General features: G+C 37.9%; 1 protein-coding gene across 9 annotated transcripts in view; it reads left to right on the forward strand.

The window, feature by feature from the left end:
- Positions 1-8633, forward strand: part of TSGA10 (testis specific 10) — a 130010-nt gene extending 121377 nt beyond the window's left edge. For 7 of the 9 annotated variants that reach the window (XM_058667539.1, XM_058667535.1, XM_058667536.1 and 4 more), the window contains 2 exons: positions 217-366; positions 8298-8633. In XM_058667539.1, coding sequence (XP_058523522.1) covers positions 217-366; positions 8298-8322 — 175 coding nt within the window. In that variant the 3' untranslated portion in view covers positions 8323-8633. Of the gene's footprint in view, positions 1-216; positions 367-1195; positions 1291-8297 lie in introns of all 9 variants that reach the window. The other 2 variants (XR_009245926.1, XR_001168404.3) reach the window with 2 other exon arrangements.
- Positions 8634-14213: the final 5580 nt, after the last annotated feature.

Raw genomic sequence — 14213 nt, forward strand, 5'->3', positions numbered from 1 at the left:
TTCTCAGCAGAGAGTTGGATGGGAAGTGGAACAGCCGGGACACGAACCCATGGCTTTATGGGATCCTGGTACTGCAGGCATCTGCTTTATCCTATATACCATAGCAGTGGTCCCAAGGGTTAGATCATTTTAAAGTATGAATTGAATCACAGTTTTGTGAGTTTTAATAATGTCACTAGATAGTATTTATTTACAAACACCATCATTTTGCTTTAGGGAGAGGGCTGTACAGGAACTTCGCCGCCAAAACTACTCAAGTAATGCTTATCATTTGAGTTCTACGATGAAGCCAAATACAAAATGTCATTCACCAGAACGTGTTCACCATCGATCTCCTGACCGAGGCCTGGATCGATCATTAGAAGAGTAAGACAGTTTAAGGGTCCATTCTCTTGGAAGCATTCAACAGTATTTTCATTGAGTATTTGAGGCATTAAGGAAAATCAGTAAAGTCTAATATTAATAGTGATATTTAAACAAGATATGGTGATTTAAAAATAGTTTTGTATTAATGATAACGTGTATTTTAAAAATTTTCTTTTACAAAAGCAGCATGCTGTAAATGCTGTTGCTTTGATTTTTTTTTTAAGATTTATTTATTTTTAAAATCACAGTTACAGAGAAAGAGAAGAGAGAGATCTTCCCCTTTCTCTTCCTCTTCCTCTGTAACACTGGCTTTCAAATAAGTAAATTTTTGAGAGAAAGAGAGATTGAGAGATCTTCTGTCTGCTGGTTTACTACTTAGGTGGCCACAGCCAGGAGCTTCACTCTAGTCTCCCGTATGGTTGAGGGGCCTAGACATTTGGACCTGCTGCTTCCCCCAGACCATTAGCAGGGAGATGGATTGGAAGTGGAGCAGCCTGAACTGGAATCGGTGTCTATATGGGATGCCGTTGTCATAGGCAGTGGTTTTGCCCAGTTGCTCCATAAACTTCTTTGCGCTGTTTTTCATGCTTAATAAACCTATAAGTCATCAGTATTGATTCACAGGGATTTGCTTTATTCCTTTTTACAGTGGCTTATTAGTCCATTGTTTGTAAGTACCATAGTTATGTAACTACTCTTCTAGTTTTGAACCATTTGCAATTACAAACAAGGCTATAATAATCTTTGTATAGGAATAGGAAAATTATCAGAATAAATTCATAGAAGTGGAATTGCTAGGTCGAGGAGTAAATCTATTTGTATCTAACAGATAGTGCCAAATTCCTGTTTTGCATTTCCTCCAGCAATATGTGAGAGTGCCTGTATCCCCAAAACCTTACCAGCAGAATGTACTCTATATGAAAGGTGAGAAATAGTGTTTCAGTGGACTTTTACTTGAATCTCTCTTATTGTAAGTGAAGTTCAATGTCTTTATATAGGTTTATAGGTTATTTTTTATCTCTTTAGCTTTATTTATTTTTTATTTTTTGAGATTTATTTTTTTTATTGGAAAGGTAGATGTACAGAGAGGAGGAGAGACAGAGAGGAAGATCTTCTGCCTGCTGATTCACTCCCCAAATGGCTGCAATGGCTGGAGCTGAGCCAGTCTGAAGCCAGGAGCCAGGAACCTCTTCTGGGTGCAGGGTCCTAAGGCCCTGGGCACCCGGGCCACAAGCAGGGAGCTGAATGGGAAACGGGGCTGCCGGGATTTGAACCTGCACCCATCTGGTGTGTGCAAGGCGAGGACTTTAGCCACTAGCCCTCCACCTTGGATCCTATTTTTAAAATCTTTTTAAAAATTATCTGTTCATTTCAGTTTTACTATTTTGCAAATGGAATCATGACCTTTTGTTAAATATTTTTAAAATAAATTAGATATTAGTGATATATGCCACAAATATTTTAATCCATTTCTGCCACTTGTATTTTATCTTATATTGTTTTTACCATGTGAAAATTATTTTTAGGTAATCAATTTTTTAAAAAGATTTATTTTTATTACAAAGTCAGATATACAGAGAGGAGGAGAGACAGAGAGGAAGATCTTCCGTCTGATGATTCACTCCCCAAGTAAGCCGCAATGGCCGGTGCTGCGCCGATCTGAAGCCGGGAACCAGGAACCTCTTCCAGGTCTCCCACGTGGGTGCAGGGTCCCAAGGCCTTGGGCCATCCTCTCCTGCCTTCCCAGACCACAAGCAGGGAGCTGGATGGGAAGTGGAGCTGCCGGGATTAGAGCCGGCACCCATATGGGATCCCGGCGCGTTCAAGGCGAGGACTTTAGCCACTAGGCCACGCCGCCGGGCCCAGGTAATCAATTTTTAAAATCTTTTTCTTTAATGCATTTATATTTCTGTTTGTAGATAGAAAAATCTTTTTTTGTACTTGGATAATGAAGGAATTCACCAACATTTCCTCTTAGTAGTCATATAGTTTTCCTGCTTTACACATTTATATTTTTATTTTATTTTAAACGCAGAGAGACACATGGAGAGAGAATGTTTACATTCAGGTTTCTGATCCATTTAAGGTTAATGTACAATTTGAAGAGTATCTAGATTTATCTTTTTCCAAATGATGATCTAGTTACCCCAAGATAGTTTATTAAAGACTGATCTGGTGATTCAAGTGTATTTCTGCACTTTCTGTTCCAAAGATCTGCCGATTCATGTGCAAGTCCTAACCTATTTAGATTTTAGAAACTTTGTGGGTTTTTTTTCCCCTGTTATTTCAGAGTTTTACAGGGCAGGTGTGCAGGTGTGCTGGTAAATTAACTTCAAATGGGAAGGATGGCAAAGCTCTGATCTGTAAATCTGTCCTTTTCTGTGTGTAAATAATCCAGCTCTCACTGTTTTCAAGCTATCCATGATTTAACACTCAAATCCCTAAATCCTTGCATATTTAGTCAATGGTAAACCATCTTCAACACAGCAATGGGCTATTTCACCCTAACAGTTCTTTTTAAATGTGTATGTTCAGGCCCAGCAGCGTGGCCTAGCAGCTAGCGCCTGGATCCCATATGGGCACCAGTTCTGATCCCAGCAGCTCCACTTCCCATCCAGCTCCCTGCTTGTGGCCTGGGAAAGCAGTCGAGGACGGCCCAAAGCTTTGGGACCCTGCGCCTGTGTGGGAGACCCCGGCTTCAGATCAGCGCAGCACCGGCCGTTGCAGTCACTTGGGGACTGAATCAGCAGATGGAAGATCTTCCTCTCTTTCTCTCCTCCTCTCTGTATATCTGACTTTGCAATAAAAATAAATAAATCTTTAAAAAAAATGTGTATGTTCTTGGAAGTTTATTTTTCATATTAACTGTAGGGTCAATCTGTCTAGCTCTGTTTTTGAAGAGCCTATTGTAATTTTTATTAGAAAAAGAGTAAGTTTATAAATTAATTGGGGAGGAACTGATTTCTTGGTTTTATTGAAATGCCCTAATCAATAGAAGATATTTTTCCATTTGCTCAGATTCACTTTTGTGTCATTAGGGGAATTTCTTTTCGTTTTCTTTACATAGGTTTTGGACATCTTTTAGTAAGTTTATACCTAAATATTCTTGTCTTTTAGATGTCTTTTTCATTAATTATATTTTCAGAAAGCATTTATTTTTACATATTCTCAATCATGCTACCTTGCTAAGATTTTTTAATGCTTACATTTTACCTTTGAATCTTTAGACATTTTTCTTATCTACAAAAATAAGTGATTTTTCTTCATTTTTGTGTTTCTATGGCTTGAATTGTGTTCTGTGTACTTTGAAACAATTAATATTACTTTAAAGTTATCAGGTTTCTAAGGAATTGGAATTCATCCATGAAATGACATAGCCTTGTTCACTTTGTTTTGGTGGAGTCCTTCCTGATGACTTTGTATTTCCTTGAAAAATGATCGTTTTAAGCTTTCTGTCCTAATTGACTTAAAAATTATTTATTGTCTCTAGGTTTTCGAATTCATTTGCACAGCAATGACCTATTAGTCCTTGTGAATTTTTAAATTCCCCCGTATCAAGTTATATTTCTGTTATCCTTTCTTATTTGCATATGTGTGTTCCCCATCTACTTATTTTTCTTCTTTATATTAGCTAGTGCTTTGTTTACTTTGTTCATTGCATTAAAGTAGTAGGATTTTTTTAAAAATCTCTTTAAAATGTATTTGAGAGGCAGAAAAAGAAAGAGACAGAGTTCTCAGGTCCTACAGTAGCCTCTGACTGTGCCTGAAGCTGGGAGCTGTGTACCCAATCCAGGTCTTCCACGTGACTGAGAAGAATTCAATTCGTTGAACCCTCACTGCTTGTTCTCAGGATCTGAATTAGCAGGAAGCTGGGGTCAGGAGTGAAACTGGGTGTGGAACTGAGTGACTCCAGCATGAGACATGGGAGTCTAAGCTGGTACTTTAACAGGCCAAATGCCTACGCAGGATTCAGGATTCGAATTGGATCACCTGTTTTTCTCTGGCTTACTAACTTTTTATTCCCATGCTCTGTTTCCCAATTTGTTGGAGTTTTCTCAGATTTTTGAGTTAAGAATTTAATTCATTTTTACTCTTTGTTTTGTTAATATAGATGCTTAGAGCTATGAATTTTCCTTTGATCACTACTTTAAATATGCCATAGTTTTGGATTTATGATGTTATTCTTCTCAGATTCTATAATTCCTATTATAGTTTACTTTTACCCAAAAGTTATTTGATATAAAATATTTTAATTCCCAGTTTGAAGGGCATTTGTTTCATTTTGTTTTAGTTTCATTTTTAAAAAAGATTTATTTTTATTAGCAAGGCAGATTCACAGCATGAGAGACAGAGGAGAAGTATCTTCAATCCATTGGTTCACTCTCCAGTGGCAGCAATAGGCAGAGTTGAGCTGATCCGAAGCCAGGATTGGGAGGGTCTTCCAAGTCTCCCATGTGGGCACAGAGTCCCAAGGTTTTGGGCTATTCTTTGCTGCTTTCCCAGGCCACAAGCAGGGAGCTGGGCAGGAAATGGAGCAGCCAGGATATGAACCAGCTCCCATATGGGATGCCATGCTTACAGATGTAGAATTAGCCAATTGAACCATTGTGCCAGGCCCTTAATTTAATTTTCAATTTCTAGAGTTACATTGTGTTGTGATTATTTTCTATTGTGTTTCTGTTTTGTGGAAACTACTCATATTTTCTTTGTGGTTTATTAAGAATTCACCTACATTTGAGAAAATGGATTCTTTTTTCTGAATATTATACTAGGATATTTTATTAAATGAAAATCACAAAATTCTTTTATTCAGGAAATGATCAAGAATTGATACGATGTGAAGTTTAAACAAGCAAATTTTCCTATGTAGAAAATGAAAACTCCAATTCTTTCTTACTGAGGTAGCTTCAATATATTTCCAAAAGATTTACCTTTTGGATTTTATGTAGATCTTTTAGATTATTGCTTAATTTTGTCTATTTGGCCTATTTTAAACTAAAAAGTAAAAGTATTTTAAAGTCTCCAGTAACTTGTATGTTTTTATTTCTTCTTTAGTGATTTGGAAGGCAGAGTGATAGGGAGATGGAGAGAGAGAAATATCCTCCATCCACTAGTGCACTGTGTAAATGACCACCGTGGCTGGGTCTGAGCCAGGATGAATCCAGGAGTCCAAGAATTCCCTCCCTGTCTCCCACATGGATGGCAGGTGCCTACTTGGGTGGTGCTTCTGCAGCTGCTTTCCCAGGAACGTTAGGAAGCAGCTAGAGCAGAAGCAGTGTTGCCAGGTTCATTCCTAAATGCCGGTGTCACTACTTGCTATGCATAATGCCAACTCTTTTTATTTCTTTTTACATTTTTTATTTTGTTTTACATACGTGCTTTGATGTTTTATTTGTTTCATAGAGATTTTGACCTGCCATTCTTCATTGTGGAGTATGGCTTTTTACACCTCGTCCTTCTCTGATTCATTTACACTTGAGGAACGGAAGGACTGGTATTGGAGTCGTAACATCTGTTTCCTGTTTATTTCAATTTCTCTGGCGAATCTTTTTATTTTAAACTGTTTGGAATCAGTACATTTTAAATATACCTCTTGTGTATACACTATGAATTTGGAATTTATTTGGAGACATTTGAAATCTTTTTTTACAGTAGATGAGTTAAAATCCTTCACATTATTGATGTGACTATTGTTTGGTCTCTGTTATGGTTATTGTGCATAATTTGTAATATTTGCTGTATATTTTCATTTAATTACTCTTTCTTTTATAAAATTTTTTTAAAGATTTGTTTTTTTAAATTATTTTTTAAAAATCTTACTTAGTTGATTAGGGAACAAAGTGTCAAGGGCTACAGGGTGAAAGTGGGTAATACCATTGTTTCCACATCAATATCATTTTACCCTGTATCTGGGGCCAGGGAAAAAAACAAAGGGAAAAGCCCCACCCAACTTCCCACCCATCCCAGATCCCCAACAGGAGGCGCGCTCTGAGGGTCCTGCTCATACAGTTGTGATAGTTCATCATTCTGGATTGCTGCCAGTCTCGCCGTTCCAATCGCAATGAAACTATTCAGAGTCCACTAGCTGACAGTCTCTTCATGGTTGGGGTTCTAAGATCAGCAGTTCAGTTGGAGGGTTCTCCAAAGAAACTTCATCTGAGATGATCCCAGGCCTGATTCATTGTGCGAGTTTGCTAGTACAGAGTCCAACCCCGTCCGTCACACCAATCAGCTTATGCTCATGCTGGTCGTTGGGATTGCTGGGTTCGTTTTGTTTCCAGCCCTGTCTTCCTCATGAACCAATGGGTGTTGTAGTCCAGTTCGATCCTGCCCACTTCATACTTGGTCCTCACGCAAACCGATTGGAGCTGCAGCCTAGTTGGGGCGACTCCCCACAACCCCCACCAGTTCTGCCCCCTACCCTGGTTCCCATGCTTGCCAGTACGCACTGCAGGCTTGTCAAGTCTGTCCCACATCCTGTTTAGCTCTCGCATGTGTCGATAGGCATTGAAGCCCAGCTCAACCCAACCAACCTACTATCCAGCCCACACACCTACTGGCAGGTGCCCTTCTGTACAGCCACCCCTGCCCCTGTCCTGGTGTCCGTGCTGTCCAATGAGAGTGGTAGCCCTGAAGGAGGTAAAGATTTGTTTTATGTGAAAGAATTATGTGGTGGGGTAAAGAGAGACGAGGAGAGAGAGAGAAAGAAATCTATCCTTGGAGCCCCAGCGCAGTAGCCTAGCAGCTAAAGTCCACGCCTTGAATGTGCTGGATTCTCATATGGGCGCCGGTTCTAATCCTGGCTGCCCCCCTTCCCATCCAGCTCCCTGCTTGCGGCCTGGGAAAGCACTCGAGGACGGCTCAGTGCCTTGGGACTCTGTACCCGTGTGGGAGACTCAGAGCCAGGAACTGCTTCTGAGTCTCCCACACCTCCATGCTACCCCTTTAATGAAATTTCTTACGGTATTTAGGGAGGTTTGTATTCGATTTTAATTACTATTAACCTATTTGTACTTTTGATCATCCTGTTAATTCCCTTTTATACTTAATCATCTACTGACAGTCTCCTTTTGACACTCTGTTGTTTAGACACCAGTCTATGTTCTTTATTTGCTTTGCTGAAAACATTGCTATGTTTCCTGTCCCTCTGTTTTTGTATCTTCCAGGTTGCTAGAAAAAGGGGAGTCACATGTAATTCTTTCAGCATAATATACATGAAATTTATCCAGGTTGTTGCCCATATTAGTAATTTTTGCTTGTTCCCTTTAACTGCTGAGTAATATTCCGTTGTATGCATATACCACAGGTATTTTTAAAGATAAAATAGTACAGAGAGTGTCCCACATATCCTTCTTGCAGCTTCCATGATGGCAGTGTGTTCCAATGAGGAAAGTGATGTTGTTGGTGCAGTCCTGTCAGCAGGTTCATAGGCCTGTCCGGCTTGCAGTGCTTCTCATACACTCTCACATGTGTTTGTTGTAGGACTTCACACATCACCACTACAGTCAAGATTCTGGCTTTCTCCTTCACTCCCCTTGGACACCCCTCAACAGTTGCAGGTCTCTCTCCTCCATCCCTTGGCAAGCCCTAATTTATTCTGTCCCTTTGTAATTCAGTTATCCTATGAATGGTATAGGAATAGATATAGGATATAAGGAACTTTTTGAAATTGGATCCATTCATGTATTGTAGTAAGATCCATCCCAGCTTGTATGTATCAGCAATTCATACCTTTTATTGTTGATATAATTCCATAGTATGAATATACCACAGTTTGTGAAAACTAAATGAAAAAAAATGCATCATATTCTTCACAGAAGCTAGGGAGAAATCTAAATCTTGATATAGTAGTGCTAGATTATGTATTTTATATATGATGAAACAGTGGTATTAAAAATACTAATCTGCATGATTTCTTTTCTCTCTTATAGGAATCTTTGCTATAGAGATTTCTGACATGCGAAAATTTTCTTCACATCCTTGGAAAAGTCAAAGTTACAAACTGATTTTTTTTGCTGTATGATTGCACTTATCTTTTGAATGCGTGACGGTGTTAAATGTGTTTATTGACTTCGTGCCTCTGAATCTCTGTTCTCATGTGCCATACCGCAGTGATCGGAGATGAATTATAAAACAAAAGCGTATGGCTCTTCCTATTCATACAGTAATAGTGAGTGTAAAATCTGCTTACTTCACTATTGAACACTGTTTTGTTAACTATCCGGAGTAAATAAAGAAGCTTAAAAAAAAGAGGGAAAGTGTTTTTACAAAACTCATGTCCTTTTCTTTCTTAGTATCTCAAGTAATTGGTTAGTTAGATTTTTTCTTTGTAATTTATGCTTTCATGGCTGGAGAAGTTGTGCTAAAATGGGCACCATTTACTGATACTGGCCAGGGATCCACTGTTGCATTCTGGAACCAACCTGACATGAATTCTATGCCATAATCTGATTTCAAAGCAGCAGAAAGCAGAAGTGTCAGGGTTTTAAAACCATTTTGTTGTACCACTAGAAGACTAAAGAACAAGCATTTCTACAGTTGTGTTTACTGCTACTATTTTTAGAAAGGTAGGTGATGATATGTCTGTCAAAGATGCAATACTTTGAAAAATCTGCATTTGAATAAGTTTCCTTATAAACAGTAAAGTGCTTGCAATCAGCCTAACTGACATTTCATTATATAATATATATATTTTTGCCTGTGGCAGCTTTCTGTAATCTAGAATAACAAGTTCGGTTATGTTTCCTTTTTTTTTACCCTCTGAAAAGTTCCTGAATTGCTAACTGTCCATAGGCTTTTATTTTATGTTGATATTACAGCCTGAATGCTACTGTATTTGACTGATATAAGCTATTTGTATTCTTGCCATTTTAATAAAAGAAATTCTGCTATTAGTAGTTTTCCTATGATGTAGATAATTTCTCACTTTATCCAGTCACTCTTTAGTAGGACTGTAGTGGTTCAGGAGCGTGCCCTCAGTTAGAGCATGATTAATCACTAGAACGCTGATGCTTATTATGAATTCATGCTATTTGCTTTCATTTTATTTTTGAAAACCTTCAGGTTTTATTCATATAGCTTAAGATAATAACATCTTACAGATTTGTTCAATAATATAAAGTTTAAAGTAAGATATCCTTGCATCTTGATGAATAAGGTGCTAAAAAGTTGTTCTTGCTCATATGAAATGATACACTGAATTATATGTAAAGTTAACCTTTTCTGGGTAACTCAGTATTTTTAATACTAGGCCATCACAGCAGTATTTTCAGTCTGTCCATCCTGAAGAGCTGACAGTTGCTGAGAGTCACCTGTTGTATGCACTTGACACATGTGTGGAGAGCAATAGGTAAGGAGAGAGGTATGAGAGAAGTGGAAACAAAGTAGATTAGAAAATATTTCCATTCGTGGGTAAAAGTATGTTAGTACCATTAACTACAGACTATTTAAAAGGATAAATATATGGTGAGTATGACAGAGTCTAAGGCCAATAGTAATGAGCAAACCTCAGGTCAAAGTTCTGCATTAATCCTTAGGAGAAAATATTTGCTCATTTCAATGATATCCAAGAACATTCTTGTTTTAGTAATATTCTAATCACTTTAATATATTCAGCTTCTCATCGATATAGCAGAGATAACTTAATATAAACACAACATAAAAACTGTTTTAAATGTGTTCTTTCTTAGATGATAAATCACCTGAAAAGGGGCTTTCAGCTTCCAGATGTCATGTTCAATCAAACATGCACTCCTGCTGAGGTAGGAGTGCATGAAAGAAAATTATTCTCTTTGAGGAATTTAAAACCGGAATTTGTTGTCTAAGAAATCCTGTTTTGAAGTCCCAAGCACCTCCAGGATTCTTCTAGTCTTGTCTTTGCTTGATCTAAACCATCACCCAACTTTCTGTTGAGAATAGGAGCAAAGCATTTGCATGAAGAGCCATTTGGAATTTCATAAGCTAAAATTTCAAAAGTAACACGTAATATTTTTGATCTTTATTACTGTTAGGGTTCATCCCTCTTCCTATAATTAGGCAACAGCAGGCACAATGAGTTATCTAACTGAATGTTCTAATAATATTGGCTGCTAAAATCCTAGTTTAGAATCAACTAAAAATATTAATGACATAGAGAAAATTTTAGTTACACTTAATAAGAACATTGGTCATCATGAATGTGATTGATCCTGCAGACACAGGAAAAGAAAAAATGTGAATGGAAGATATTGGATTGCCATCGTTTGTGACTGTTTCAAAATTTATTTGAACTTTTGTATCCAAGTACTTAAATAGATTTCTTTTTTTTAAAGATTTATTTATTTTTATTGGAAAGTCAGATATACATATAGAGGAGGAGAGACAGAGAGGAAGATCTTCTGTCCGATGGTTCACTCCCCAGGTGGCCATAACGACCGGTGCTGTGCCGATCTGAAGCCAGGAGCAAGGAACTTCCTCCAGGTCTACCATGCGGGTGGAGGGTCCCAAAGTCTTGGGCTGTCCTCGACTGCTTTCCCAGGCCACAGGAAGGGAGGTGGATGGAAAGTAGAGCTGCTGGGATTAGAACCGGCCCATATGGGATCCCAGCACGTTTAGGGCGAAGACTTCAGCTGCTAGGCCACGGCGCCAGGCCCTAAATATATTTCAAAAATTAGTCTTGTAAGAATCTACTGTTTCCCCATTTTCTACATATTTCCCCGTAAGTCCTTAAGGTGGCCTTTTAAAAACATTTCTGTAAGAACGGCAGATACACAGAGAGGAGGAGAGACAGAGAGGAAGATCTTCCGTCCGATGATTCACTCCCCAAGCGGGCAGCAGTGGCCAGAATTGAGCTGATCTGAAGGCAGGAGCCAGGAGTTTCTTCCAGGTTTCCCATCTGGGTTTAGGGTCCCAAGGCTTTGGGCCGTTCTTGACTGCTTTTTCAGGCCTCAAGCAGAGAGCTGAACTGGAAGTGGAGCCTCCAGAATTAGAACAAGCACCCATACGGGATCCCTGTGCGTGCAAGGCAAGGACTCCCTAATATACCCATAACAGAGTTGAGCCATGTGAAGGCCAGAAACCTAAAGCTCAACCCCGTTTTCCCTTGTGGAAGGCAGAAACCCTAGAATCTGAGCCATCATCTGCTGCCTTCCCTCAGTGTACATCAGCACAAAGCTGGATTAGAAGCAAAGTAGCCAGGGCAGACACTCTGTTACGGTTTGCAGTCCTCCCAAATGGCAACCTAACCAGAACATCTAATATCTACCCTGACATCCCAAATTCTGTGTTCAAATATGTATTTCTTACAGAATCAGAAATAGTTTGCAATTCAATTTATTCACTTTTAGTAAGGTAGAATATCTACCACTTGAGAAAAGAATGTACAGCTCATCATACATTTGTAATCTTCTCCAGATCCACCATCATAGCAAGTCATAAATTATTTAGTGACATAAAATATAATTTAAAAGCAAATCATGAGCTACAAGGATATTACTGTAGATTTTTGTTATTTCTGATCTTTTCAAGTAAAGAAAAATTCTGGCCTTATATTTAGACCCTGTCATATATTATTTGCTTCTTAGAATACTTTTTTTTTTAAATAAAAATAAAGCGGATTTTATTTAGAAGATAGAGGTAATGGTACCACAACATTTTTAAAGCAAAATGAGTTAGACTAATAACCTTTAAGTTTTTAAAAATAATTTTCCAATTAAATATACCTTTTAATATGTTTTATAAGATTTATATTAAGTAAATTCTAAAGAATCAGTATCTCAAGATTAAATGATCTCCACTAAACTGTCAACCTCACTGTCACTTTTGAATTAACACCAGTCCAGCCATTTAATCTGCAAGTACTCTAACAAGTTCATGGAAATGGACTTAAGGGATGCTCATTTTGATGTAGCAATTTTAAAAGCGTGCATATTTTTATAATATGTGTATTCTGTGAACTTTTTTGGTAATTTATTTTGATCATCTTTACATAGTTGATTAGGGCACAAAGGATCAAAGGTTAAGGGAAGTGGGTAAGGCCATCATTTCCACATTATTATCTTTTTTCTCTGTATCTAGGGTAAGGGGAGAGATAAAGGGAAAAGCCCCACCCAACCTCCCACCCATCCCAGGTCCCCAATGTGGGACATGCTCTGAGAGTCCTGCTCAAGTTATTCTGTAAGCTTTTAAAGGACTCCTTATGTGCATGGTTTTCAGTATTTTTGCACCAAAATAAATCTCATTTTATGCAAAGTTTTTGAGGTACTGTTACATCATTGGCAAAATGTGAAGTGTATCAATGTCTTTATTTCAGTAAACTTTGTAGTAGAAATATTTCTTAGTTTTATGAAAAACGTAAGTATACTATAGTTTAGGAAAAAGGATGTTTTATAATCACTGGATTAAAGAAGCAGAATATGTTTTATAAACCAGTTTGCTTAAGTGCTTCTTAGTGTTTCAGTTTTAACAAATTATAGAAATGAGACACATTTATAATTGTATGATAAACCTGCAATTAAAAATATTCAAGTGTAAACAAGTAATTTTTGAGCACTTTTTATAAAATAAAAACTATACAAGGCACTTGTAGGTAGCATATTTTATTCCAAACAAGCATGTAATTCATGGATGGAATTAACAGCAATAATCACAATATTTTCAGATGTTAAATCTATTTCCTTAAGGTGCAGGTTGAAATATGATGCAAACAATAAGAAGGAAAATGTTTGGCAATTGTCTCACTGCTAAATTAATTCCTAATCTCAGCTTCACTGAATAGTGACTTGTACACGTTTAAAAAAATACAGTGTACTTAAATGACCTGGGAGCAGTAATGTGCCTAAAGCAAAAAATATCCTTATGACTCAATTCCAAAAAATCTAGTCTTTCGAAAGCTTTCAGAACTAAATTAAGTAGTAATTATAACACCATTTGATAAAGTTATTTTATACTTGCCCCTTTTAAATTGTACTTAGAATTTTTCTGCTTCCTTTGATTCTCTAGAATTATAGGGTGATTTCTAATGTACTTCTCTCTTTTCTGGCTTTTCAGCTTATTACTTAAGATTTTTACCTATTACAGTAAATGGTCCCCTTTAGCCTATGTCACTGAAATACAGTACCTTTGTGTGCTATAGTTTTAAACTTTAGAGACAACTTTAATGAGAGGGACTTGATTTGCCGTTTTATACATATGCTCTTTAAACAAACACAGTCTTGTCCTCAGAGGGTGTTATTGAATGGTGTGCAGCAAACCATTCAGCCTGCTTCAGCTTCTATTGCTGGTTATGCCTTTGGATAGCGTAGTGCCATCTGTGAAGTTATTGGGCTGCTTGGGTGTTGTCTATGAGTTTACAACTCCACACCGTTACAGCCATTATTGCTGATTTGTTTGTGTTGTTACCTCTCACCACACCTTCTATTCTTTGCATCTTCTATCTTAATTTAGCCACCTTCTTCTGCTGTCCTTAGTCTGTCACATAAATATATTCAGTTCTCCAAACAGCTAGCGTTGTGACTATGATTCTTGCCATTTTACAGGGGTAAGGAGAGGATTCAGTCCCAGACAAATTTTATGATTGTCTTCTAAACATGCTAACAAAAAAATAGTATTTGCATCAAGGTCTTTTTTATTTATTTGTTTAAATTTATTCTAATGGCAGTGAGAGAGAGGGAGGGAGGGAGGGAGGGAGAGAGAGAGAGAGAGAGAGAGAGAGAGAGAGAGAACTTGCATCTGCTGGTTTACTCCCCAAATGTCCACAAGGCTGGGGCTGGGAAAACTGAAGCCAACAGTTAGGAAGTGCATTCTGGGTCTCCCCTGTGGTCGTCAGGGACACCTCCCTCCTGGCTTGCCATTGGCTGTGCTGTTAGCTG

The sequence above is a fragment of the Ochotona princeps genome, chromosome 8 (genome assembly GCF_030435755.1).
Source record: "Ochotona princeps isolate mOchPri1 chromosome 8, mOchPri1.hap1, whole genome shotgun sequence".
Classification (NCBI taxonomy): Eukaryota; Metazoa; Chordata; class Mammalia; order Lagomorpha; family Ochotonidae; genus Ochotona; species Ochotona princeps.